Source organism: Phytophthora sojae, assembly GCF_000149755.1.
Source record: "Phytophthora sojae unplaced genomic scaffold PHYSOscaffold_5, whole genome shotgun sequence".
Classification (NCBI taxonomy): domain Eukaryota; phylum Oomycota; class Peronosporomycetes; order Peronosporales; family Peronosporaceae; genus Phytophthora; species Phytophthora sojae.
The window spans coordinates 3,818,957-3,844,904 of NW_009258119.1; the positions used below are offsets into that span (position 1 = coordinate 3,818,957).

The window sequence follows — 25,948 nt, forward strand, 5'->3', positions numbered from 1 at the left end:
CGCTCTGAAAGACCGCCGAAACAGCAACTTGCCGTCGGCTTCAACTTGACCCTGGCCGGCAGCCCAGCCCCCAAGACTTTAGCTCGCTTCCATACACTCTTGGGCGTGCAAACTTCACGGCTGAAGCAGAGCACCTGCTGGCCCTGTGCAGACAGATTAACTGCTCGTCGCTTGCGTCAGGTCCGCCGCTGCTGGCGGTCGTCATCCGCTGCGGCTGCGGCTCGGCATTGAGGACGGACACGTTGAAGTTGTTGCCCGTGGCAAGCGCCAAGCCTTGCCATCAGCAGGGCCGGCCACCTGACTGCCAGCCTGCTGGGCGGGGCCCTATGATGATTATTTTGTGCACGTTGAAGACTAGCGCCAAGTGTATTCATGTGAAATGCATGCTAAACCAGAGCGGCCTCACGTCGAAGTCGAGCGCTAGATGCAGCGCAGTGGCCGACTACTTCCTCCGCCGCAAGGATTTTCTCGCGGATGAGTGAGCGAGGCGTTCGGCACGGGCCAACAGTGCTCGACGCGTTTCACGTGATGACTCGGCCGTCGACCTGGACCAGCGGACGTTGAAGTTGGCCCGGTTTAACACTTGCCTTGTGCATGCTGCCGCTTGCCCCAGCGACAACCAGCCTCTGCAATGCAGCTCGCCGCGAGCCAAACACAGCGAGCAAACCTTGCTCGGTCTTCTCCTCGAGGCTTGGACTGTGGCCAGACTGTGCTGCCATGTGCCCGTCCCCATGGCTCTTCTCGTGGATGGCCGCTCACGTTGAACTAAACCGCCGAGAGCAGAAGGAAAGGGTCAACGGCCAGCTAGCCGCACCTGGGTGCTCTGCTCGCTCATTTCGGAATCTTCTCCGGCCAGCGCAAGTCACTCCTCCAGCTACCCAGCGGCCAGACCAGTCACAAGCATGGGAGACAGCGCGGGCGTGAGCTTCAACGGGGTGTACCCGGTGCCCCAGGGCCTGGCCAAGACGGCCCACGTGCAGAGCATGGAGCAGTACGACGCCATGTACAAGCGCTCGCTCGAGGACCCCGAGGGCTTCTGGGGCGACATGGGCCGCCAGCACTTGGACTGGTTCCGCCAGTTCGACCAGGCCGTCGTGGGCACCGTCAACAAGGGCGACACGGCCTGGTTCCTCAACGGCGAGACCAACGTGAGCGTCAACTGCATCGACCGCCACGTCAAGAAGCACCCGAACAAGACGGCCATCATCTGGGAGGCCGACGAGATCGGCCAGGGCCGCGAGATCTCCTACACGGAGCTGCTCGAGGAGACGTGCCGCATCGCGAACGCCATGAAGCACGCGGGCGTGCGGCGCGGCGACACGGTGGCCATCTACATGCCCATGATCCCGGAGGTGGCCTTTGTCATGCTGGCCTGCACGCGCATCGGCGCCGTGCACAGTGTCGTGTTCGCGGGCTTCTCGGCCGACTCGCTGCGCGACCGCGTGGTGGACGCCCGCTCGCAGTGGGTCTTCACCGCCGACGAGGGCAAGCGCGGCGGCCGCACGATGCCGCTCAAGCAGATCGTGGACGTGGCCGTGAACGGCCTCGACTTCGTGAAGAAGGTCTTCGTGTTCAAGCGCACACGCAACCCGGCCGTCAAGATGAACCCGGCCATTGACGTGGACATGGATGAGGAGCTGCTGCGCCACCGTCCGTACTGCCCCGCCGAGTTCATGAACTCGGAGGACCTCATGTTCATCCTGTACACGTCCGGGTCCACGGGCACGCCCAAGGGTATCGCGCACACCACGGCGGGCTATTTGCTCTACGCCATGCTGACGGCCAGGTACACGTTCGACCTGCACGACGACGACATCTTCGCCTGCGTGGCGGACGCGGGCTGGATCACGGGTCACAGCTACATCATCTACGGGCCGCTGGCCAACGGTGTGACCACCGTCATGTTCGAGAGCACGCCAATGTACCCGGACCACGGCCGCTACTGGGACCTGGTGCAGCGCCACAAGGTGACCAAGTTCTACACGGCCCCGACGGCCATCCGCGCTCTTATGGCCCGTGGTGATGACAAGATCAAGGACTACGACTTGTCAAGCCTGAAGATCCTTGGTAGCGTGGGAGAGCCGATCAACCCGGAGGCGTGGAAATGGTACTACGAAGTTGTCGGCAACCGGCAATGCTACATCGCGGACACGTACTGGCAAACGGAGACCGGTGGCCACATCGGCGTGGGTCTGCCTGGCGCGACGCCCATGAAACCCGGTTCATGCTCGAAGCCGTTCTTCGGTATCGATTTCGTGGTGACGGACGAGCACGGCAACGAGATCAAAGGCAACGACATTGACGGCCAACTGTGCATCCGCTCGCCGTGGCCCGGCATGGCCCGCACCGTGTACGGCGACCACAACAGATACTTGAAGGTGTACATGTCGTCGCACAAGGGTCTGTACTTCACGGGCGATGGCTGTCGTCGCGACAAGGATGGTTACTACTTCATCACGGGCCGTATCGACGATGTTCTTTGCACGTCTGGCCACCGTATCGGCACGGCTGAAGTGGAGAACACGCTGGTCGCGCACAGTGTCGTTGCTGAGGCCGCTGTGATCGGCATCCCGCACCGCATCAAGGGCGAGGGTATCTGCTGCTTCGTGACGCTGGTGGACGGCGTGAAGCCGAGCGTGGAGGTGCAGAAGGAGCTGGTGCAGCAGGTGCGCGCGCACATTGGGGCGTTCGCGACGCCCGACCTGATTGTGCTTGCGCCTGGACTACCGAAGACGCGCAGCGGTAAGATCATGCGTCGCGTGCTGCGCAAGATCTCGCACGGCGAGGAGGACTCGTTGGGCGACGTGTCCACGCTGGCGGATCCAGAGGTGGTGCCGACGTTGATCAAGAACACGAAGGCGGCCTTGGTGGGCAAGTCGTTCTAAGTGGTCTGAGACGAAACACCGGATCATCGCCGCCTGCATACATGTACGTGCATGTCGGATTAAGTGTAGTGGCGTGTAGCATATTTTAATTCGCCGACCTGGTGTCGGCTATCTAATGACTTGATAGTGTGAAGGCTGTTTGCTTAAGTTCTCGTGAGTGCGTGGTACATGCTTGATCAAGAACCGCTATCTTCCTGTAGTTGTGAGAGAAGTGGCAAGTACATGTACTTATTGAACTAAGGTTAAGTTCTTGCTAGCGGAAAGCACACATAAGCAGATCATCTCGTCACTAAACATCACTTTTCCGAAGTTTTCTGATGCGCATTTTCCATCTCTTCACACTAAACAACGAAGAAGAGCTGGTGATCTACTATGTGGTCGTGGGAGCCTTCCTGGAGGAGTTCGTTGTGATCCTAAAGTCCAGTGAGGACGTCGCAGCTCTCACGCTAGCTATCAAAAAGGCCAGTATCGGTCTCGATGACGTCGACCTGGACGAGTTGGAACTATATCTCGCCCAACAGCCCACCGGAGGGTGGCTCCCATGCGACTCGGACGAACTGAAGGCTCTGAAGGAGGGAAACGAAGGTATGATCGACAAATTTTGTGTGGCGCCGCTTAATCCTGTGGACAAACTCTCAGCACTTCGATGTGGCCACGTTGGGTCGGAGGAATATTCACGTTCTCGTCGGCATCAACTACAAGATGACAGTGGAAGAGCGACTCCGACGCAGCCACGAAGTGCGAGACGCCGAGGTGGAGCTGTGGTGTTTAGTCGTTGGAGACGGCACATCGGTCTTCCCCGTGATCATCAAGAAGCTTGCTCTCATTCAGGACCTGCAGTGGAGGCTGAAAATGCGTATATATCGGTACGCATTGGATGTTCGAGAGGAAACGATCAACATCTACGAGGCTATCGACGAGCACGGAAATTCACTCAAGAGCTAATCACCTGAAGTAGCTACGTTGAGGGCCGGAAATGAGGAAGTTGCGGACAGGTTGCTTCGGAAAAAGCTGGATCCTCTCAAAACTATCGCGGAGGTTTTTCACGACTTCGAGGAGCACACGGTCCACTTTCTGGCGCTCCCACCGTCGAAGTTTGATGTGAGTGAGTACGAAAGAAGCTGGTCGTCCTCAGATTCGGACGATGAGGCGCCAAGTGAATACGTAAGAAGCTGGACACCCACAGAGCCGTACGAGGAAGCGGCAGAATTGTTGAAGAATGCCCAGGAGGTGAGCGAACTCGTGGCAATTGTGAACGACTTGGCAAGCCTCAGCGCTGACGTCCCATACACCATCCCCTTCATTATGCTGGCAAGTTCTTCCGGAACGGGCAAGACTCAGATGGCCTTTAATTTGATGGCTCGGGATGATCTTGACGTTTTTTGTTTCGCGTGTGTAAATGACGGGGAAGTTGTGCGCTTGGCGTTTTGTTACCGCTCGTCAGCATTCATCCAGTGTGTGGATAAAGACATTCGTGAAGTCGGTGAAGCTGGAGTGTTTGAGATATCACAGCAGTCGGAGTTGTATACCTACGCGTTCATTCGGACGCTGCTGAGTGATCTCCCTGGCTTTACTGGTACACGAACCAGAGCAGAAGTTTTGGATGCGATAAATGCCCGTCGAGCGAGAGGCAGGCACTGCGTCTTCTTCCTCGACGACTACCCACACATCGACAACAGCATGAGCGAAGAAGAAAAGAACTTGTGGACTCGAAAGATGAGATTCATGCGAAATGTCTTCCGCTCGTTCGGGTTGGTGGTTATCGTGAGCGCGTCTAACAAAGCGGCCAAAAGTATTCTGACGACAGCCGTCAAGGCCCAAACACACGACGAACTGTGGTGTGTCGTGTACCCGTTGCTCCCTCGCTTTGAAGACCCGTCCCTGAAGAGCCTGCCACGCGAGTTACAGACGATTATTACATGTAGCAGACCGATGTTTGGGAACCCAGCGATGGAATACGTGAGCTCACATCCTTACGACGAGGGCATGGGTGTTGAGAAGTACATGAACACAATGGTTCAGTCCCTAGCTCGAGCTTTTGTCTATGGAGGACGATACACTCCTGAAAACGTCAACGAAAGTCATGCGCGACTGTTTCTCGCGTCCAGCTACAGAAAGAGCAACAGTGAATATGGCGATACGAATGGCCCCGCTGGAGACTTTTCCCGTCTGTATGAAACGAAGATGTTCGAGCTCTGGCTTCGTGGTTGCGAGTACCCTGTAAAAGGTGAAAATGGCGCTGAACCGTGGCGGTGGAGCAGCATTTTTCCAAGTCCGGGGGAGGATGTTCTGCTGCATCTTTGCTTGGGTGCTGTCCACGTTTTCAAGAACCAACGGGTTAGTCCAATTCCACTCCGCGAGGCTTTTGCTTTTGAGTCGGTCGGCAATACCACACTGGCAGAACTAGCCACCGGCGCGCTTGTGGTTGCAAGTCGAGGGGGCGGATTCGGTGGGCTGCCATTTCCACGATTTCTGTCTGCTTTGCTGTACGAGCTGGGGGTCTACGGGAGCGTGATACCGAAGTCAAACTTCCAGGGAAAGTGACGGAGCTCGTGGCTTTGGCGGAGAAAATACCGTTCCCGGCGCCCCTCACGCTGGAGTGGCCCGCGTTTCTTGCGACGACTTTGAACTTAGGGTCTCTCAAAGAATCTGGCAGGTCTGATGCCAATTCAATCAGTCTGTAATTTGGTGTGATCTCGGTCCAAGGCAACCTCAGCCAGGGAACGCTTACGAAGGACGATCTGGTGGCATGTTTTGATCGAGTTCCCGCCGAATGCACCGTCGTCTTGTTCTTCCTACAAGACATGAAGGATCTGCTTTCTTACTTTAAGAAGCGAAAGCAAAAGCGCGATCGGAAGAACAAGAAGCGGAAGTTCGACGATGTTACTCGTGAATGTCCATGGCTACTCCGTGCTGTCTTCTACGGCGTGAATCGCGTCGAGGATGGCATGTTGGGAGTGGAGACTGAGAGCGTCTCGGTTCGTCACATGAGGAACAACTGCAACAATGCTGAATGCACTGGGAAGCGCGCGTGTGAACATATCGATAAGCTGGTCATTCTGGTAGAACTGCCGGAAAGCAGAGCGTAACAGGTCTTCGCGAATTTTAAAGTACCCGCGTGTCATGCAAGCAATCTTGGCAGGCCACGGCGGAAACAAAATATCTACAGTACTACGTAGTAGTACTGCAATGCATCCATGCCGCGCCACAGTATCCCGGCGAACAAGACACTAGCGTTAATCACCTACAAGTCCTAGTTGATTTCTAGCTACACAATGGGCAGCTTGGTTGCTAGGTCAATACCGTCGCTCAGGGCCAATGCAAGTGGGACTTAAGAAATTAATGCGTTGAAAAAGAAGACTACGCATTAGGTTTAACGGTGCTTGCGGAAGTCGCGTCAGGCGTTGAATCTCCTGTAATATTGGAGAAACAAGCGTGGAGGCTTTCAAAGTGCGGACGGCAAACGATGGTACAGTTGGGCATGGCACGGTCGAGTTTCGCAACGTTTGCCATCTCCTCTCGTACTGTTTGAACTTCGAGCGATCGACAAAAGTTTACCGCTTCAACTTTCGACCATCGAAACTATGTACCACTGAGCAATGGTACACTCCATCACGCTGGACTTTTGGGTCTCAGTATTCACTCCACCTCCACCAGCAGCGAGACCGAGCGCAGCCATGCTGGCGTCCGCCCCCAAGCGCTGCCGCGCGCCCAGCAGCGACAGCGACGACTACCTCCCGGCGGCGCACAACTACCAGCTGGCGCCCATGAAGGCGCTTCTGCGCTCGGCGCGGCGCGACTTCTACCTGCAGAGTCTGGCGGACTCGATCAAGTCCGAGAAGCAGGAGGAACAAGAGGATTTGGGGGTCAAGCCTGCGCCTAATTCGGACCTGGAGCTGGGCAATAAGTGCCGCAAACTGGCGGAGTTGATCGCCAATTCCAGGCATTTAGTGGCCTTCACGGGCGCCGGCATCAGCACGTCCGTGGGCATTCCGGACTACCGCGGGGAGCACGGCATTCGCACGAAAAACTTTGATAAATCCAAGCTCAGCAAGGCCAAGAAACGGCGTAAAACGGACGAAGACAATGAAGAGGACGGCAGCGAAGGGGACGAGAACGACGCTAAAAATGAGGCGGCGCGGATTAAAATCCCGGACTTTAACTCGCTCGTGCCCTCCACGACCCACATGGCGCTCTACGAGCTGCACCGCCTCGGGTATTTGAAGCACGTAGTGTCCCAAAACGTGGACAACTTGCACCTTAAAAGCGGCGTGCCGGCCAGTGCATTGACCGAGGTGCACGGTAATGCCACGCAGGCCAAGTGCGAGACGTGCGAGAAGATTTACACCAAGGACTTCCCCTGGACTGGACTGTGTGATGACCCCGAGTGCGTGAGCACCAAACGACCCGTGGAGCAGAGGCTGAGGGCGCGTACACGGCATGGGAACGGCCGACTGAAAAGGAACGTGGTGGGCTTTGACGAGCCGCTGGGCGATATCGACCTGGCCATCGACGAGTGTGAAGCGGCGGACGTGGCGCTGGTGCTCGGCACGTCGCTGCGCGTGGAGCCGTTCTCGGAGATGGCGGGGGATTACGCTGGCTCGCTGTGCATTGTCAACTTGCAGCCCACGACGACCAAGCTGGACCGCCGCGCGGAGGAAACGGGCGTGCGGTTGTTCGAGAAGACGGACGTGGTGATGGAGAAGACCATGCAGTTTTTGATGAAGGACCCCAGCTATCGAGTTCCTAAGTGGACAGGAGAGCACCCGACTTCGGTGTTTGTCCCCGAGCACGAGAGCTCGAATCTGGTCAACGTGCTCGCTGGCCGGATTCTCTCATGACAGCCCTGCAGGATGGTAGTGGTTTGAGGCGTTCTCTACCTGCAGTATGAAGGTGATGGAAACCTCGAGGCTGTTAATTTATATCGCAAGTTGTGCTTTTCCCACGAACTACCAAGCGCAGGCATTTTGGGGGGCGTAAGTGACAAATGAATATATCGACATTCTATGCGTTAACACATTGTGCATACCATCTAGGACTCGTTCATGAGCGCCGTGATTTCCTTGTAGTCGGTGATGAGTGCGTCCAGCTCTTCCGAGTACTTGGTTGTGACGATGATGTCCTCCATTGGGGCGGTCATGTCCGACGCCTTCTTGAGGCAAATCTTGTACTGCGGGTACGCGCCGCTGCAGAACGCAATGTCGGTGTACTCGCAGAACGCGAGCATGGTGCCGTCGCGGCTGAGGAAGTGCATGCCGTAGCCATTCACACCTATCACAAAGTAGTTCGGCAGCTCGATGCCCAGACAATAGTTCAGGCCGTTGCCCTTTGCGCCGCGGTTCACCAACTTGGAAGGGAAGAAGCAGGAGCCGTACAACCGGTGGCGCGTCACCTCTTCGATGTAGATGCGCTGCAGTTCACTCACAGGGAACTGCGCGTCTTGCTCGTCCAGTAGGTTGTCCGTGATCGTATCGAGCACCAGCTCAGCCCATTCTTCTTCATCATGCGCCGGACGCCATTCCTGCGGCAAGTAGTCCAAGACACCCATCTCGATGACTTCCTCCACAGACAGCGGTGGGACCTCTTCGCAGTCAACAGCGATGGCTAGCGCAGTCAGTCGGAGCAGAGCCTCCTCTTCCAATACAGGGAGGTTACCCTTCACGATCTCGTCCTGCACCTGAATGTACACAAGGCGATCGTACATTTCGTCCGTGTACTGCAGCATGTAGACTGGATTGAGCCGAATCTTGAGGACGAATCGCACGTCGCGTCCTCGGATCAGTTCCTTCTCAAAGATATCACCCAGGAAGGTATCAGCGTTGAGGAACGATGGCGCTGAGATAAACTTGTGGAAGTAACTTGATGGAGATGAAGTTGAAGTCGTCGAGGACGTCGACGTGCTGACAGTGAGAACTGGAGGGGGCGGAATCTCCTTCACACCGCCGTTTTCGTTGTTATCGGGCGTTGAGTCGTTGCCTTCATTGCTTGCCGATACAAATGAGCTAGCTGCACCAGTCGAGCTCTTTCCAACAACGACGCGCTCAGTTATCGTCGTCAAGCCCAAGAAGTTGACAACGTGGTCTTCCAAGCCGAGGAAATGAGAACAGATCTCGACAAGCTGGGACACAGTCAACTCTGGCGTGATCGGGAAGGCATCTGCTAAAGGAGTGCCATCCAGCAACTCAATCGTCGCAAGGAATGGTGGCCGCGCTTCGTAGCCACGGATTTCATCAATACTGGGAATGAAGCCCGTTGCTCCGTTCTCGAGCAAATTCTCTAGTTTCTTGAGCGAATAAGCCGCAAAGTTTCGCACGAGCCGCCAAAAGCTGTTGGAATCAGCAACTTGCGCCTTCAGGAACATGATCACATACTTCTGGAGGGCTAACGACGGCGGGAATGAGGTCGCACACATCGCAAACAGAGACCAACCTCGAATACTGCTATCCCTCTTCGGGTTCTTGGTGAGCTGCTTCATGAGCTGCAGATAGATTTCGTCCACAAGAGACGGCTTCATAAGACCGATCTGCAGGATGTACTGCGCCAGCATTTCGCGGTAGAAAACGATTCGGTCACGCATGTACCCCAGAATGCAGCGGTTGATGGAGAGTGCCATTTGCCCGGCGGATGCAGATGAAGCGAGCGATGACACTTCGTCAGGACTGTCATCCAGCACAGACAGGCTCTGAGAGATGGCACGACTTTCCCAGCACAACTTCTTGGCGAGTGCGCGCTCTGACTGCGCGTTAAACCCACGGAGGTTTTCGAAATGATTGAACGCCAGCGCATCTTTTTCAGCTCCTTGCTTTGATTTCTTGTCACTTGCGTTCTCAGATCCGTCGTCCTCTCCCATTCCAGGCCACTCAGTTGTATCACACCGTGGACGCTCGCCTTCATGCAGACTGGGTTGACTACTGCTGTCGCTATCATTACGCGTAAGCGTGCCAGGACCACGCAATCGGTCACCAGCAACAACAGACTTCCTTCTCGCCGTCGCCATTCTATCTTCAGCTTTCATCAGAAGTCGTTCGTGGACGCCAGCTTCTCTTGCCGATTGAATGCTAAGTTCCAGCGCTCCTACTGATGATGCATCAGTCGGTAGAGCAAGAGTGGCTTCCAGGCGGGCAGCAGCCGAAATTCGAGATTCCAAGCTCCGGCGTAAGTTGCCTGCTGTAAGGAGAACCTTTTCACGCTCCGCTTCATCGTACACGATTTCGCTTTCACCATTTGATGGAGAAGAAAACTCTTCGATCTCAGTAGATAACAGCTGCACCGCATCCTCGCGAATCTCGGCGTTCTCGTCGACTCGACGAGTCAAGAAATGAATGGCGGCATGTAGTCCATCCATGATCGCAGTAGGATCCGAGGCATCTTCACCGTTAGCACCGCTTCGAAGTTTTGAAAAAAGCTCGAACAGGTCGCCAAACAAAGGCGAGCAGAACCCGATGCTGATAGACTGTCCTAGCTCTTGCTCTACGACCTTCGGGTCATCAGTCTCAAGGGCCTGCCTTAAAGCGTTTTCGACGCTAGCCACCTGCTGCAGTCGCGCCGACTTCGCTTCAAACACCGCCTCCAACTCGGGGGTGACGGACGAACGCAACTGGTCCAGATCACTGATACGCTGAGCTTCCCAGATCTGCAAGAATAGCTTAATCGGTGATGGCTCCAGTACCTTCTCTTTCTTCACAGGGGACTTGATTGGCTTTGGTGATGCTGGCTTCACCACAGCAACCAGAGTCGGAGGAGGACTGTCCCCACACTCGGCAGCAGCGATCAGCTTCTCGCGTTCTCTTTCAGCATTCTTCAAGTTAAAGTCCCATTTCGCCAGGCCAACGCCAACAGCAGCCTCAATCGCTTCAGTCAGCAACTCGATATCTTGAGACAACTTTGCCACCGCTAAGAATTTAACCATTTGCTTGCGCTCGGAATGTGTGCTCGCAGGAACGGTTTGTGCTTCAAGTGCACGTTCAGCCTCAACTGTTCGAGAATCACCTCCGGGAACACCGAGAACTTTAAGCCGCGCCAGCACTCTCTCCACGGCAACAAAGTTTTCGTCGTCCAGAGCTTTCTGGAGAGCTGCCTCTAAGTTAGTCGTATCAACAGAGACAGACGCACTGAGAGCAACAACTTCTTGGGCAGCTTCCTCTTCCTCCAAGTCTTCGTCGTCGTCCTCATCGTCGTCCTCCTCATCGTCATTGTCAAATGAAGTAAGATCGGAAGGAATCGTTCCAAGAGTGTCCACAAGTGTTGGCAACTTCGCTTCGACACCCAAGCTGATGGCTTTGGTAGCAGGCCCCAACAACTTTTTCACAATGGCCGCGTCATCATCATCTTCGCCGATGGTAGATAGTGCGTGTGCTACAGATTCCACAGCGCTTTTCTCCTCTAGCGCACGGATGATCATCATTGTAGCTAGCTTTCTTTCCAAAGACTCAACAGAAGGTTCTTCCAGTGTTGCTAAAGATCCCATGAGCGCTTCTGGGTCGTTTGCAATCATCGAAGCACGGAGCTTCTTGTTGACTGCAGCATTTTTCTCCGTTTTCTGCTTTTGGAGAGCCACAATACTTTTGCTTTTCCTCCGCAAATGGTCGACAGCTAGCCATGGAGAGCTCTTTTCAGCGACTCTTACAGCATATTCAATCAAGGCAGGATGACCGATCCTGGTAGCATCTGCAATAATTGAATTGACGTATTCTTCTTCGTCCAAACGCGCAATAAGCTGTCGGCCTTCGTTCAACACGCGAATATCCTCCGAAGCGCGCTTTCCTAAGATTTGTGTACAGTTTGCAAGGTGCTGGATAATATCGTTCTGGTCGCGTTGCGCCATCGCCTCACGCAAGCCCCGAATAACATACAGCAATCGCGCCGATTTCTTCCGGAAGCCACCACGAAGCATATTACGCTGGATCATGGTCGCGCAGGCATTAAGGTACAGGAAACGCGCCTTCTCCAGCTTTTTCCACTGATGACTCGTCAAATACACTTTCGTCTTTCCAACAACAAACTTTTCTTCTTCCAAAACGCCAATAGCAGACAGCGAACGCAACAGCGACTCGAGCGTACCACGGTGACCACAGACATTTTTGTAGCGTCGGAAAAAGTGACCGTACGTCAAGTGTACAGTGAAGATAGATCGACTGGCTTGCATAAGCTCAACCAAGTGGTTATCACGGATTTGCTTCATCACGTAGGCCGAGTCGAATACTCCTTCTTCAAGCTCTTCGTTTGGCTTGATACATACGAGGAAGTTCTTCCCCGTGTGGTTCAATGCGTGGAGCAAGGCGTCAGCTTGGTTATACACGTCTGTTGCTGCACTGTCACCGGAACTCTTTGCCTCCTTCGCGGAGCTCATGGAGTTTCGGAACTTTGAGGAGGTACTTCGGCGAGCAGCCTGCTTTGCAGCCTTTTCACTAGATGCGGCTGCCATTTGGGCCGCCCCTACGGCATGCAAAACAGCATTTTTGGAGGACTGCATGATAGCAGCGCATGTTGAAGAGATGCTAAGCGAGTTCTTGGATGAGAGCCCCTTGCCATTGTACGTCACCTTGCCACAGTGGTGCTGAACGATAAAGAGTAGCCGCCAATCTTTCGACGGTGCCAGGTATTCATTTGTCGTATCCGCGCCCATGTTGGGTCGCGACAGCCCACCCACAGCCTCGTTACCCGAAAACAGTTTGTTTACGAAGTCCTCGTCATTAGGAGATCGAACCTTTCCGTTCTCTGTCAAAAGATCAAAAATGCCGAAAGGCTTGTCCTCGAACAACTGCAGGCACTTCTCCTGCTCGCTAGTAATGTCCACATTGGAACGCACTGTCAGACGGTTCTCCACTTGCTGCGACTCATCCTCGAGGGCCGAAAAGTTGATAGCTAGTGTGTTTTGCACGTAAAAGTGATGCACCTTTTCACTCCAATAGTTGAAGCAGAGCTGGTCGAAGCTGTTCTGCGACGGGTCCAGATTCTCAAAACCAACCATGTCCAGCACGTGAACGCCCTGCGAATTGATAACGATGTTTGACTTCTCGTAACGATCGAAAATTCCGCCCAGAATGCCATTCAGCGTCTCCACGAGGAAGTTGAAGAGAGACTCGTACAGACTTCGGATGAAGGTGTCCCTAGCCTTCCGTGCCTGATGTACAGTCACCACCTTCAACGACGACACAGTCTTGCTACCATCCTTCGAGAAAAACTGACGGGTGCGGAAGTAATTATCAAGCACGACAGGCTCGACCTCCAGCAGCTTCGATGCGAGCAGGATCTGAGCGGGGTCCTTCAACGCGCAAGATTGAGCGTCACTCACAGTGGTCGAGTTCGCTCCATTAACAGACTTGCCACCTTCGGGATCAGGAATGAAGTCCACATTTCCTAAGTGTAACAATGCAGCCACAATGCGCACAATTTCCACTCGCTGGTTCTTTCGGATCCGCAACGCCGAAAAACTTGACATCAGGTCTCGGTAGTCGCGAGCATCAAGGGCAAGATTCGTGAGATCAGGGTCAGCTTGTTTTAAAATAGCAAATTCATCCACGCTCTTGTTCATTTCCAGCGAATCGCGAAGCGTAGGGTCATGCTGCACGCCTGCAAGCACCTGGTAAAATACTTGAAAGTTCCGTTCATGGCTTCTGCAGTCGATGACGCGCGATTTCTCGAAATAATGTGTCGTAAATCCACCCCCAATAACGTGACCATGCTTACTGAACTCCACTGAAATCATCTTTGCGAACCGTGATGAATTCGGGTTCTGGGGAGTTGCTGCATTTCCGAACGCCTCCAAAATCGTAAATGCGTGCAGAATCTGTTGGCCGATGGGGTGCAGTACACCCGATTCACCCTCCGAATCATTTCGAGGAGCGGCCCCATCTCCAATCTCGCACAAATACTGGACAATCAACTTGGCCGCTTCGGATTTACCCGCACCCATGCCACCAAGCAGAATCACCGCCTGGTCCTCTCCTGCATCCTGCATACACCTCAGTGCGTTCTGAGCCAGCGCAAACACATGCGGCGGCGCGTCGTTCACCGTGTCCTTCTCGTAGAATGGGGTCTGCTCCCTGCTCTTGTTGTACGCCTGCATATGATCGGGTGTGTAGATCGGCAACGGCGTGATGGGATTCACCCCAACCAGCACCCGATCCACCCACGTGTACACCTGCTCCATGCGATACCTCGCGCGCAGCGTGTAGAGCGCTACATTCTCCAACTGCTCGGTCGTGAAAGTCTCGGTTCGGCCTGCATCGCCCTGCAAATAAAATAAGAAAACCAAGAAAAATAACAATTAAAAACTATGAGAGACCTCAAAACGGAGACCCAACTTGAATCTCTCACGTTTGTAGCCATCAGCGGCACGTTGCTGAGGTCGTGCAGCTCGAGCGGCAGCAGCTGCTTGGGGTGGTGGTAGGCCGGCAGCTTGACCAATGGGCGTCCGCGGATGGCGCGCTCCTCGCCGTCCTCCGTGTGCACGACCGTCACGTGCTGCTCCTGGTCCGAGTCCTCGTCGAAGAGGAAGCCCGTGCGCACCACCACGGCGGACGTGCAGACGCCGCTCTCATCGCTCACCCAGACGAAGTCGCCCTCCTCGATGGGCGTGGGGCCGGTGGAGGAGGACACGGACGCCGAGGTGCCGGCACTAGACGCACTATTCTTGACGCTGGGGCGCGGGGCCTGGCGCGCCGGCTGCGGAGACGCCTGGGCCGGCGCGTACTCGTCGCTGCTCAGGCGCTGGCTGCCGGGCCGCGCCTGGCCGTTGCTGCGGTAGCTGCGGCGCGGTTCCGCGCTCATGGAGCTCTCCTCCCCGTGTGTGTGCAGGCAGCGACCGTCACTCTGTGCTGACTTGCGGAGCTCTTGCGCTTTGTATGCGGGCAAGAGTGTCGCTTCGTTGAAGCACGCGATTGGCAGAAAAGGATGGGGTATAAGGTTTGAGGAGATACGCTCGTGGATAAGATTTGACGTTCACATGGCTACAGTTTGCCAAATGGCGCGGTGACTCACGCTTGCAGCTTGCTGAGCCAGAACATAGATCAGAATAAGGCAGAGCGTGTGAAGCGAGGCACGCTTGTATGTCCTGCTCGAGCTTTGGACGAAATGCCAACGAGATGACGAGGATACTACTCGGCGACGGACGCAAACATTGAAGGTGGCAAAACATGTTTCACGGTGACTGGAAGTGCACACATAGCAGCACCTTTGCACTTCACTGATCAGTCCACTTCCGTCCTGCTCCATTGCACTCCGAGGCGCCGCAGCACGCATTGAAGATACCCTGGCCGTGCTGCGCTGCGCTGTGGTGCCGAGGTCGGATCCCGAGGTTGCACATGGTTGCCACTGCGACACGATGGTCATCTTGCCGATTGCGCCGGCCACGAATCGACCAATGGCACCGCGGCGAGCGTCTCCGCTGCGGATTCGCCTAAATTGTCGCATTTCAGCGAATGACGCTCCTCCAAAAGGCGTGGACGCAGCCAATGGCGGGGCGGTCCCGTCTTCGCCACTTTGTCCTTCCTGCCCCCATGTCTGACGTAGCCAAGGCCCAAAGCTGAAGCGAGCATCCCGAGTCGGATTCCCGACGCCACGTACTTCAGTCTGCAGCTCAGAATTGCATTTGCACTCAAGCGCCCAAGCCCCGCAACCAACTAACACCCACTTAAGGCACTACCTATCTCTAGACGACCATGCCGATCGAGATCCAGACCCCGGAGGAGTTCAACGCCGCCATCGGCGAGAAGCAGCTGACGGTCGTGCAGTTCTCTGCGCCGTGGTGCGGCGGCTGCAAGATGGTGGCCCCCAAGGTGACGAAGCTGATGGAGAGCGAGTTCTCGAGCGTCAAGTTCCTCAAGGTGAGCGCGGAGGAGCTGGAGGACTTCTGCGAGGAGATCGACGTGGACAGCTTCCCGACGTTCCGCGTGTACAAGAACGGCGAGGTGGCCGCGTCGTACGTGAGCTCCAAGTTCGAGAAGGTGGAGGCGTTCATCCGCGAGAACGCCAACTAAGCGGCGACAGTCTGCTGCTAGCTGCCACAATGGCGGCTGAAGCCGAGGATACGCATGTATCGTCAGCGTCTGCGCCCATGCGATCAACCCGCGCTTCGTTTGGTATTGATCGAGTGGATCAGCGCACGTGCGATGTATCGAGCGCGTCGTTAGCACCCCGTTTTGACGATGGAGAGGCAAAGATCACCTAATGTATGGAAATATAAAGCCTTTGCACCCTTGCGATGATGGAACTGTGTTGGAAGTAGTTTCGTTAGGATGTTGGTGACGAAGCGGGTGGTGCTGGTTTTAGAGTTTGGCTGCTAGGTTATTGGCGCGGGGCTGGATTGTTTAATCGATTCATCTGGTGGTTGGCAAAACCTTGGTGCTGTCGAATATCAGCATATCGCACGCTTCCCGCCGCTGGTTCTCATGTGGAATCACTTTCCTCAATTGTTGCGGCTTTTCATCTACTGATGCCGTGGAAACATGCTAATGCATCCAACCGAAAAGTCGGCAAAGTGATGCATTTATCTTATGACGAGGAGACATGGACGTCGCGAAGATGAGGTTCATTTGGGTAGGCGGCAAGACCCAACAAGGATCTCAGACGGTTGTACTTTAAACTGTAGCAAGGTTCAGGACTCCTTTATCGCTCATAGTTACAGTAAAAGTCTTTTCGTCGTTATGATAACCAATGCCGTGCTTCACGCTGGATGCAACCCAGATTCTAGGCAGGGAACACATGAAGAGGTAACGTTACAGATACAAGCATGTACGGGGCCACATACAAGCACCTACAGCACCAACACCTCACCATTAATACCAACATCCTAACGAAACTACTTCCAACACAGTTCCATCATCGCAAGGGTGCAAAGGCTTTATATTTCCATACATTAGGTGATCTTTGCCTCTCCATCGTCAAAACGGGGTGCTAACGACGCGCTCGATACATCGCACGTGCGCTGATCCACTCGATCAATACCAAACGAAGCGCGGGTTGATCGCATGGGCGCAGACGCTGACGATACATGCGTATCCTCGGCTTCAGCCGCCATTGTGGCAGCTAGCAGCAGACTGTCGCCGCTTAGTTGGCGTTCTCGCGGATGAACGCCTCCACCTTCTCGAACTTGGAGCTCACGTACGACGCGGCCACCTCGCCGTTCTTGTACACGCGGAACGTCGGGAAGCTGTCCACGTCGATCTCCTCGCAGAAGTCCTCCAGCTCCTCCGCGCTCACCTTGAGGAACTTGACGCTCGAGAACTCGCTCTCCATCAGCTTCGTCACCTTGGGGGCCACCATCTTGCAGCCGCCGCACCACGGCGCAGAGAACTGCACGACCGTCAGCTGCTTCTCGCCGATGGCGGCGTTGAACTCCTCCGGGGTCTGGATCTCGATCGGCATGGTCGTCTAGAGATAGGTAGTGCCTTAAGTGGGTGTTAGTTGGTTGCGGGGCTTGGGCGCTTGAGTGCAAATGCAATTCTGAGCTGCAGACTGAAGTACGTGGCGTCGGGAATCCGACTCGGGATGCTCGCTTCAGCTTTGGGCCTTGGCTACGTCAGACATGGGGGCAGGAAGGACAAAGTGGCGAAGACGGGACCGCCCCGCCATTGGCTGCGTCCACGCCTTTTGGAGGAGCGTCATTCGCTGAAATGCGACAATTTAGGCGAATCCGCAGCGGAGACGCTCGCCGCGGTGCCATTGGTCGATTCGTGGCCGGCGCAATCGGCAAGATGACCATCGTGTCGCAGTGGCAACCATGTGCAACCTCGGGATCCGACCTCGGCACCACAGCGCAGCGCAGCACGGCCAGGGTATCTTCAATGCGTGCTGCGGCGCCTCGGAGTGCAAGGGAGCAGGTTAGCACGGTGGTGGAGAAGTATTCAATGTGCTACATGCATTAGACTTATTGTGCAGTGCTCCCTTTATGGGGTCGTGCCTCCACTGCCAACTTCAAGAACTGCTACCAGGTCGTTAAATCCCTTCTGTGCGGCCACCTCAGCTGGTGTGAGGCCGTCCTTATCTGTTGCTTCAAGCGAGGCGCCGTGCTGAAGCATCAGCTTCACGCACTCGACGCGGTGCCACTCGACTGCGCAATGCAGCGGCGACCGACGGATGGACACAATGTTTGGGTCTCCGCCGAAGCGCAGCAACACTTGCAAAACATCAGCGTGACCGTTGGCTGCGGCGTAGTAGAGCGCAGTGCAGCCGTCAATGTCCACGAAGTCGACGTTCACCAGCTTCTTCTCCAGCAGCGCTTGCACGAAGTCGGCCTTGCCCTCCACTGCCGCGTAGTGGAACGGGTGCCTCGCCATAACCTTGTCCACTTGCTCCTGCCCGTTGGGATGCAGCGACACGTCGTGCTGAACGAGCAGCTCCAGCATCTCCACCGACCCATTGCCCGCTGCCTCGTGCCACACCGTGACGCCCATCTTGTCCACTACGTACTTGTCGGCTCCGTTGCGCAGCATAAAGTCCACCACAGCCGTGAACCCGCCAGCGACAGCTTCATGGAGCGGCACGTGGTTGGTGCGGTTGCTGAGGTTCACATCTGCCTGCGCTTCTTGCACCAGGAACTTCACCATGTCCTCGTGTCCGTCCTGGCACGCAATGTACACCGCCGTGACGCCCATCTCGTTCTGCTCGTTCACGTTGGCGCCCGCCTCCATCACAAGGTATCGGGCCAGCTCCACGTAGTTGCCCTTCACCGCGTACATGAGCGGCGTGCGTCCTCTCGTGGTGTGACAGTCCACCAGCAGTCCGAACTCCACCAGCAGGCGACAGACGTCCAGGTGCCCATTGATCGCAGCCTCATGCAGCGGCGTGCGCGCGTATTTCTTGCGTCCACCGCCCAGATGGACCTCTCCAGCGCCGAGCTGCAGCAGCGTCTGCACCATCTCGACGTGGCCTTCACTGGCCGCGAGGTGCAGCGCCGTCGAGCCATTGTGGTCCTGAGTGAGCTGCAAGAAGTCGCTGCGCTCGTGCTGCGCTTCCTGATCCGATTCCTCCAGTAGCGCCGTCAACGCCTTGCAGTCGCCAGCCTTGGCATGGTGCAGCAACTGGCTGCCGCGGTCCAGGCGCGTGTTGTCCTTCCACTTGGAGCGACGCCGTCCCATACTTGACTTGACCAACCAAGATAAGTGAGCTCCTCGCGCGTGATTGGGTAATTGGAGGACGGTCTCCGAAACCTCAGTCATTCCACCTTTTGACTCGCATGATGACAGGAGGAGCTGGAGCTGGAGGGGGTAGCGCTAGACTACTGCGACTGCAGCATGTAAGGAGCCAAAGGGTTGGCCGTTGATAGACCTCTGAGTGTATGCTGAAGTGTTAGGGTGTTGTGTAGGCCATTGCAAGCATCAGCGACGGGTTCTTCCAGCTGCGGACTGTGCTGTGCGTGCTGCAGTGTATCTGCAGAACTGTGCAATGGGGTTAATGGGGGAATTGCTGCAGTATTTTAGGTCTGGGTAACGCTGCCGACGCCATTGAGATCCTCTCGATTGGGTACATCTTGGCGGTGTACGAAGACAAGGAGGGGGTGGTGCTCACTCGGACGCAGCAGAGTAAGCTACGGTTATAGCTGCAGCTCTGGCTGTGGTTACTTGCAGCTTATACTTAGGGTAATGCTTTTGTAGGTTTGCTGGCGGCTGCAATCTTCGCGGGCATGTTCACTGGAGGGCTGCTGTTCGGCTCCCTGAGCGACTACATTGGTCGGCGGAAGAGTTTGCTCTACTCGCTGCTGCTGAACGGCGTCTTTGGACTCATGTCGGCATTGTCGCCAAATGTGTACGCACTCATTATCTTCCGCACTTGTGCCGGTGTCGGTATTGGAGGCACCGTGCCGGCAATGTTCACGCTCTGCTCGGAGCACGTACCTGCGCACCGTCGAGGCTACTACGTCACAATAGTTGCTGCCTACTGGATGGTGGTGAGTAAAGCCTATTGTATTCTACTCTCAGTGATACCAAAGTTCTAACATTTTATTTGTGCTGACTGCACAACAGGGGGCTGTGTTTACTGCAGGGTTAGCGTGGTTCATGTTGGGGCGTCCAGAGGCGGCGTATTCATGGCGTGCATTTGCTGCAATTATCTCGCTGCCAAGCTTTGCCTGCTGGGCTCTCATGTATCGATACGTGCCTGAAAGCGCCCAATTTTTCCTTCGACACAGGCTGCTGACTGCTGCAGAACTGGTTGTGGATACTATTCGAGCCACCAACGCTTCGGACGATGACGGCTTAACCGAGTCAACGTCGCTGCTGGCTCGGCATAACTCTACAGGGGCCAGCAATCAGTCGGAAGTGTATGCTGAGTCGTCAAACGCTGGCATCCAAGTCGAGCGGAGCACATGGACCGCTTTTGGTCTGCTGTTCGATCCAGTGCTGCGCGGGACGACAATTTCGTTGCTGTTGTCGTGGTTTTGCTTGAGCTTCGGGTCGTATGGCCTCGCAACTTGGATCACGATGCTCTTCAATCGCATCGGACTGGAGGATCCGTTCGCGAACGCGTTTATCTACGCTGCTGCGAATCTTCCTGGAAACATCATGACCGCTTTACTCATGGATCGCCTTGGAGGGCGTCGTATTCTTGCGATCTCCATGCTGCTCTCCGCTGGCTGTGCCACTGGATTCGCTTATGCGAACTCTTCCGCTTCAGGTGCAGCAGCCATCGTACTGCTGGCCAGTGGGTTTAACGCCTTCAGCACGGCCGGTTGGAACGCGATTGATCTTATGTCCGCCGAGTCGTTCCCGACGGACGTCCGCACGACTGGAATGGGCATGCTGTCGGCGGCTGGAAGGGCTGGATCCATTGCTGCGCAGTTTGTCAACGGTTATCTCATCGGTCCACCTGTTCACGTGACGCTGTTGCTGGTCATCACGGCCACTATGATGCTCCTCGGCAGTGCGAGCTCAGTGTTTGTTCGCGACTTCAGCAACAAGACGCTCCCAGAATCAGTTGAAGTGATGCGAGTCACAGAACGCGCGAAGAGAAGCAAGGTGTAGTTGCCACATCATCGTTCGAATTATTGATCCCGTTGTCCAACTAATTCCAGCTAACTCGTAAGGAAAAAAAAGTATCGCTCAGTGTTCATAGTACGAAGTTCGAGAGATCGAGTTCCCAGTTTACGAGTGCGGGGCTGCTCGGAATACGCGGCGAGTTGGAAGATGCTCTGTCGATTTGGATCTCGGTCGCTGGCGTGGGAAGGTAAGCATTGAGCTGCGTCGGTGGCTCCAGGACTAACTGTTCCGGCTCGTAGTTTTTCTGGATCTGGCTGACTTGGCTTTCGCTTTTGCTAGCTCTGCTGATCAAGCTTTCGGCTTGGCTACTCCTTTCACTACTGCGGCTGCTTCTACTGCTTCTACTGTTTCTGCTACTCATGTCGCTAGCTCTGCTACTCGTGCGAGAGCTGCTGGATGAGCTGCTACTGCTGCCTTCGCTTCGCTTGCTTGCATACGAAAAATCGGATTGGGCTCTTTGATGAGAGGCAAAAGAAGATGGAGATGAGCTCCATGAAGATTCCGGCCCTGGAACTGATCGAGAAGACAGTCGATCTCTTTCCCTTCTCCGATGACTGGCAGCAAGGTCTGCTAGTGTAGGACCGATTGTAACTGGCAGTACGTTTGCAGCCTGCGTACTTCGAAGACAGACACTCCTTGGAGGTGAGTGTGGTGGCGTTTGGAAATCAGCGACTCCAAAGGATGCATCAAACCTTGGGTATTGAAAGTACTCCTCTGTTTCTGTCGCTTGATCTCGCACGAGTGTCACCGTTTGTTTCTCCCGAGTTGAAGTGACAGCATTGTTGCTAGGCACGGTCCCTTGCGATTGTCTGTCTTCAATCACCTCTTCATCGGGTTCTGGCGCAATTTTCATGGCGTAAAAATCCCGTTGCTTCCTCTCCAGCATATCCTGGAAAAACTCCAAGCTCGACTCTCCTCTAGGAGTTGACGCTAACGACGCCACTTCCTCTTGACGGCGAGAACGCGGTCGTTGGTGACGTTCGCCTAAACTTTGGTCAAGCCGTTCATCGGCTTCGAGCTTGGATTCCTGCACTGGGGTACTCAATTTCAATGTTGCTGGCCGATGGTACTCGATCGCAGCGTTGAGAGCAACAGTCAGTTCTTCGAGGGTCATCCCGCCTGCCTTTCGCTTGCCACTTGAGCTGCGCAACGACTTCTCCGACCCCCACTCCGAGCTCGAGTCAAACTCGTCCTCATCTTCGTCTTCACTCTCGCCGTCGCCGATTCCGTCAAAGTACAGCGACTCGAGATCTTCCAGCACACGTCTCGCCACCTCTCGCTCGTCCTCAACTGAAAGCCGCTCGGCACCTTGGCCACTCCGCCTCGCGTTAGCTGCTGCCCCCTTGCGCTCGTCATAACGCTGCCACGAAGAGCTGCAACTTGAACACGACGAGCCCGAAGACGCCGCCCACCGTCTAGAAGAGCCCATGACGAAGTGAAAATGCTCGAGCGACCCTCTGACATACTTGAAGCTGTAACGGACAACGAACAGCATTGGTCAGTTAAGCTACATCCGCTTCTGCTATTGGTGGAAATCGAGGAATCTGCATTGCAGATTGCTCCGTTGGACGTATTTGAGTGTAGCGGTGCTATAGAGCGTGACTTCAACGTCTGCATTGAATGGTTAACACCTCAGTAAGGAGCACACACGCATGCACGTTACATTTCAGCGGGCTTGGATACAGCACGTAAGACTGGTGTGTGTATCCGCTTGGCCCCCATCTCGTAATCGATGGTGTAGCTGATGGCCACACTGCCATCCCAAAGGTGCAGGTCCGAGAATTCGTTTTGTAGCTGTATAAAATCTACCACCGGTATGGCAAAAATTCAAGTCGCACGACCCTAGAATCACGTTTAACATGAGCAGCGAGTCTCGACGCAGCCTGTGTCAGACGATGATCTTGGGCGTCGCAATTTGGCGGTCTCGACGCGCTACAAGTGACATGGAGCCTCCTGCTTCGCAGCGAGTGTATATACATGAACATGTTGTGCATGATCCGTACCGCATTAGATAACCGATCAGTCCAACGACCTAGAATTGTTCTTGTCCATTTTGCTGGCGATGGTGTGCACTGAATCAACCAACCAACTTCAACAACGAGTACTGTTGCAAAAGTGTAGCCATCCGGCTTCAACTTCAGGAAATTAATCTCCAATCGCGTGATTAAACGGTTCGTGTTATGAACACTAGTTCTATTAATACCTCAGGTTTGCCACAAATGACAAGGTTTTCCATGGTGGAAATCCATTGTTGGACTCGGTCCGATTTGCATCACGTTGATTGATCTGCGGCACCACCGCTTTCAGCTGTCCCGACATGGCAAAGCCGAAGCTCACGACGAACCTATTTTCTTGTCGGCTGTCGCAACAATTCGCAGAGTAGCTGCAACCCTCGTCGTTGTAGACAGTGGTGTTCGATAGCTACATCTATCTACCCCACACCGCGCTTGCGGCGTTATCGGCGCGGCGTTGGTCATCCTCATTATTGAAAATCACAGCTACCCAGCAAGTCCACTTCAAAGCAACGAACTCAACTTCACTATGAACATCCAAGCTCTTCTCCTCGTCGCGGCTTCTATGACTGCGCGCGCCTCCGCCGAGTTCACCGTCACCTCTGCAGTCACTGAAGCTGCCACCTCCACCTCGGAGAACGCGGCCTTCGTCAAGCAGTGGACGCTGAGCGCGGTCAACTCCGCCGACACCATCGACTCCATCGACCTGGACCTCGCCGGGCGCGTGTACGTGAGCTACGTGAGCGGCCTACCGAGCGGCGTGCTCGGCTACGTGAACGTGTCGGGCGACTCGCAGACCGTGGTTGACGCTGTGACTGTCACCAACGATGACACCAATGACAATGATGCCGACGATACGAATGACACGGATGGAGAGCTCAACATCCGCATCGGCAACAGCACGTCTACCGCTACGACGCTCAGCGGATACCTGCTGACGGAGATCTTCCTGGCGTCCACCGGCGTCGTGACGGACGTCAAGAGCCAGCGGTCGGCCCAGGTGGTGGTCGAGGACGGCGTTCTGGCGTCGAATAGCACCACCGCGGAGCTGCAGGTGGAGACGAGCGGCTCCAGTGCCGTGTACGTGTCGGCGGCCAGCACCGACGTGAGCGCGCGCCAGCTGCACCTGGAGGCGACCGGCACGTCAAAGCTCCAGTTCATCGTTGACAGCGTGTCGGTGACGGAGCTCGAGCTGGAGACGCAGGGCACCGGCACCATCTGCATCAGCGCGCAGCAGGTCACGGCCACCACCTACGAGGGCAAGGGCGCCAGCCGCATCTCGATGCCCAACGCGTCCAACAAACACGACTCCACGGGGTCGCTCACCTGCGACGAGTCCAGCGTTCCTGCCCGCGAGCCTTCGTGCGTGTCGAGCGCTTGTGCTTCATCGTCGACCGCGGGCACGGCCGGATCGACGACCGGCAATGTCGACTCGAGCGAGTCGTCAACTACCCGCCTCGCTGCGCTGGCCGCTGCACTGATCGGTGCTGCGGCTGCCAGTCTGCTGTAGTCAGCAAATGATATAAGCCACGCATATTAGGCATGACGAAGGCGAATCGATTCGATCGATTCGACCGATTCAGCAAAGACAACCAAAAACACAGCATTATGACTCAATACAGCTCTATATTCCTTACTAAGGCAGTCTTGCTATGTGTATATTGCCAAGGGTATCAGGTTACGAGTTACTAATTTGATAATGATGAGCCTTACGAAGGATGTCAATATAATAGGTTATAGGTTTCCACGTCTTCCTAAGTGAAACGAAACTACTAATCACTTTCAATTTATCCCCCCTCGCCAAAAATGAGCTCCTCCGACGCCACCAAGGACACCACCACGCCATCGACCCCGCGCCCGGTCATTTACCTCGCGGGAGACTCGCTGACTCAGCGAGGCACCGACCCGGAGAATGCCGGCTGGGTCGCGTTGATGCAGCACCGCTACAACCGCTCGGCCGACATCGTCCCCCGCGGACTGTCGGGATACAACACCAAGTGCGTCTCACTGCACCCCACAGCTTCCTACCATCGATTCTATTTAACTAACGATGTCCCTCTTACATTGTTGCTGTTGCGACTGCAGGTGGTTCATTGAGTCCGCTCTGCCTGTGATCAAGCGCGAACTTTCCGCTGAAGTGCGTTCGCCCATGCTGATCACGTTGTGGCTCGGCGCCAACGATGCCGCCCTCCCCGACGGCGGCGCGGCGCGTCAGCACGTCCCCGTTGCTGCGTACAAGGAGAACCTGGTCAAGATCGTACAGACCTTCCAAACTAGCGCGCCCAACGCTCAGATCCTGTTGATCACTCCGCCGCACGTCGACGACGCTGTCCGCAAGTCGCGCTCGCCTGCTGGACGCGCTGAGCGCACCAACGCCGCGGCTGGGGAATACGCGCGCGCGTGTGTGGAGGCTGCTGATGAACTGAAGCTCAACGTCGTGGACCTGTACTCGTTCTTCAACGCCATGTCCGAGAGCGAGCGTGCTGCGTGCTTGGACGACGGACTCCACTTCACCGCGAAGGGCAACCGCATAGTGGACGAACAAGTGCACAAGAAGATCACTGAAGCTTTTCCCGAAGTGGTGAAGCAGCTCGAGACGTGGCAGCTCCCGGACTTCCACGTCTGGATGGATGCGTAGACAGTAGCAAAACTGCCATCGAGTACAGCTTTGCTCCAGGCCGCACACTCGCACCGGTTCTTACCGGTTGGTTTTCCCATCTGCCATTCCTTGGTATCCATGCCACGTGTGACGCTACGCAGCGTGGTGCCGGTTGTTGTGGCCTTTGCTGCAGTCTACTTTGCGTCGTACTTCGGGGCATGGGAGCAAACGCTGCAGACAATTTGTAGCAATCCTGCTGCGACTCGCCCGACGTTGTTGCTCCTGGGCGACTCGCTCACGGAGCAGGGCGTTGACCCCGACAAGTCTGGGTGGGTGGGTGGCTCTGCTCCAAAACCGCTACCAACGATCGGCTGACGTCCTGCCCCGCGGACTGTCAGACTACAACACCAAGTGAGTTCGTTGACTCGCTATGTGAAGATGTACAACAGAGCGGTAACTAACGCGTTTCAATGCAAA

The 25,948-nt window shown here is 55.5% G+C and overlaps 11 protein-coding genes across 11 annotated transcripts; 7 read left to right on the plus strand and 4 right to left on the minus strand.

Annotated features, from left to right (window-relative positions):
• Window positions 1-902: 902 nt before the first annotated feature.
• Window positions 903-2,885, plus strand: PHYSODRAFT_507774 (hypothetical protein; the record flags this gene model as incomplete). Its single annotated transcript, XM_009530966.1, has 1 exon — window positions 903-2,885. The coding sequence occupies one exon, from the start codon at window positions 903-905 to the stop codon at window positions 2,883-2,885; it is 1,983 nt and encodes a 660-aa protein (XP_009529261.1).
• A 317-nt stretch (window positions 2,886-3,202) lies between these two features.
• Window positions 3,203-5,974, plus strand: PHYSODRAFT_333752 (hypothetical protein; the record flags this gene model as incomplete). Its single annotated transcript, XM_009530967.1, has 4 exons — window positions 3,203-3,490; window positions 3,525-3,751; window positions 3,854-5,112; window positions 5,592-5,974. 4 exons carry the CDS (start codon window positions 3,203-3,205, stop codon window positions 5,972-5,974), a joined length of 2,157 nt encoding a protein of 718 aa, XP_009529262.1.
• Window positions 5,975-6,562: 588 nt separating this feature from the next.
• On the plus strand, window positions 6,563-7,726 carry PHYSODRAFT_506237 (hypothetical protein; the record flags this gene model as incomplete). Its single annotated transcript, XM_009530968.1, has 1 exon — window positions 6,563-7,726. The coding sequence occupies one exon, from the start codon at window positions 6,563-6,565 to the stop codon at window positions 7,724-7,726; it is 1,164 nt and encodes a 387-aa protein (XP_009529263.1).
• A 191-nt stretch (window positions 7,727-7,917) lies between these two features.
• PHYSODRAFT_561276 (hypothetical protein) lies at window positions 7,918-14,663 on the minus strand (the record flags this gene model as incomplete). The annotated part of the gene is made up of 2 exons (XM_009530969.1): window positions 14,205-14,663; window positions 7,918-14,118 (listed from the first exon to the last, which is right to left on the minus strand). The coding sequence occupies exons 1-2, from the start codon at window positions 14,655-14,657 to the stop codon at window positions 7,918-7,920; spliced, it is 6,654 nt and encodes a 2,217-aa protein (XP_009529264.1). The 5' UTR covers window positions 14,658-14,663.
• An 884-nt stretch (window positions 14,664-15,547) lies between these two features.
• PHYSODRAFT_333755 (hypothetical protein) lies at window positions 15,548-15,865 on the plus strand (the record flags this gene model as incomplete). The annotated part of the gene is made up of 1 exon (XM_009530970.1): window positions 15,548-15,865. The coding sequence occupies one exon, from the start codon at window positions 15,548-15,550 to the stop codon at window positions 15,863-15,865; it is 318 nt and encodes a 105-aa protein (XP_009529265.1).
• Window positions 15,866-16,934: 1,069 nt separating this feature from the next.
• Window positions 16,935-17,252, minus strand: PHYSODRAFT_506512 (hypothetical protein; the record flags this gene model as incomplete). Its single annotated transcript, XM_009530971.1, has 1 exon — window positions 16,935-17,252. One exon carries the CDS (start codon window positions 17,250-17,252, stop codon window positions 16,935-16,937), a length of 318 nt encoding a protein of 105 aa, XP_009529266.1.
• Window positions 17,253-18,310: 1,058 nt separating this feature from the next.
• On the minus strand, window positions 18,311-18,992 carry PHYSODRAFT_286331 (hypothetical protein; the record flags this gene model as incomplete). The annotated part of the gene is made up of 1 exon (XM_009530972.1): window positions 18,311-18,992. A coding segment is annotated over exon 1 (538 nt), but the record flags the coding sequence as incomplete, so codon positions are not given.
• Window positions 18,993-19,062: 70 nt separating this feature from the next.
• PHYSODRAFT_346609 (hypothetical protein) lies at window positions 19,063-20,937 on the plus strand (the record flags this gene model as incomplete). The annotated part of the gene is made up of 5 exons (XM_009530973.1): window positions 19,063-19,122; window positions 19,192-19,252; window positions 19,307-19,408; window positions 19,481-19,773; window positions 19,850-20,937. The coding sequence occupies 5 exons, from the start codon at window positions 19,063-19,065 to the stop codon at window positions 20,843-20,845; spliced, it is 1,512 nt and encodes a 503-aa protein (XP_009529268.1). The 3' UTR covers window positions 20,846-20,937.
• Window positions 20,931-22,289, minus strand: PHYSODRAFT_302019 (hypothetical protein; the record flags this gene model as incomplete). Its single annotated transcript, XM_009530974.1, has 1 exon — window positions 20,931-22,289. One exon carries the CDS (start codon window positions 22,287-22,289, stop codon window positions 20,931-20,933), a length of 1,359 nt encoding a protein of 452 aa, XP_009529269.1.
• Window positions 22,290-23,401: 1,112 nt separating this feature from the next.
• Window positions 23,402-24,382, plus strand: PHYSODRAFT_505479 (hypothetical protein; the record flags this gene model as incomplete). The annotated part of the gene is made up of 1 exon (XM_009530975.1): window positions 23,402-24,382. The coding sequence occupies one exon, from the start codon at window positions 23,402-23,404 to the stop codon at window positions 24,380-24,382; it is 981 nt and encodes a 326-aa protein (XP_009529270.1).
• A 296-nt stretch (window positions 24,383-24,678) lies between these two features.
• PHYSODRAFT_561284 (hypothetical protein) lies at window positions 24,679-25,869 on the plus strand (the record flags this gene model as incomplete). The annotated part of the gene is made up of 2 exons (XM_009530976.1): window positions 24,679-24,869; window positions 24,958-25,869. 2 exons carry the CDS (start codon window positions 24,679-24,681, stop codon window positions 25,508-25,510), a joined length of 744 nt encoding a protein of 247 aa, XP_009529271.1. The 3' UTR covers window positions 25,511-25,869.
• Window positions 25,870-25,948: the final 79 nt, after the last annotated feature.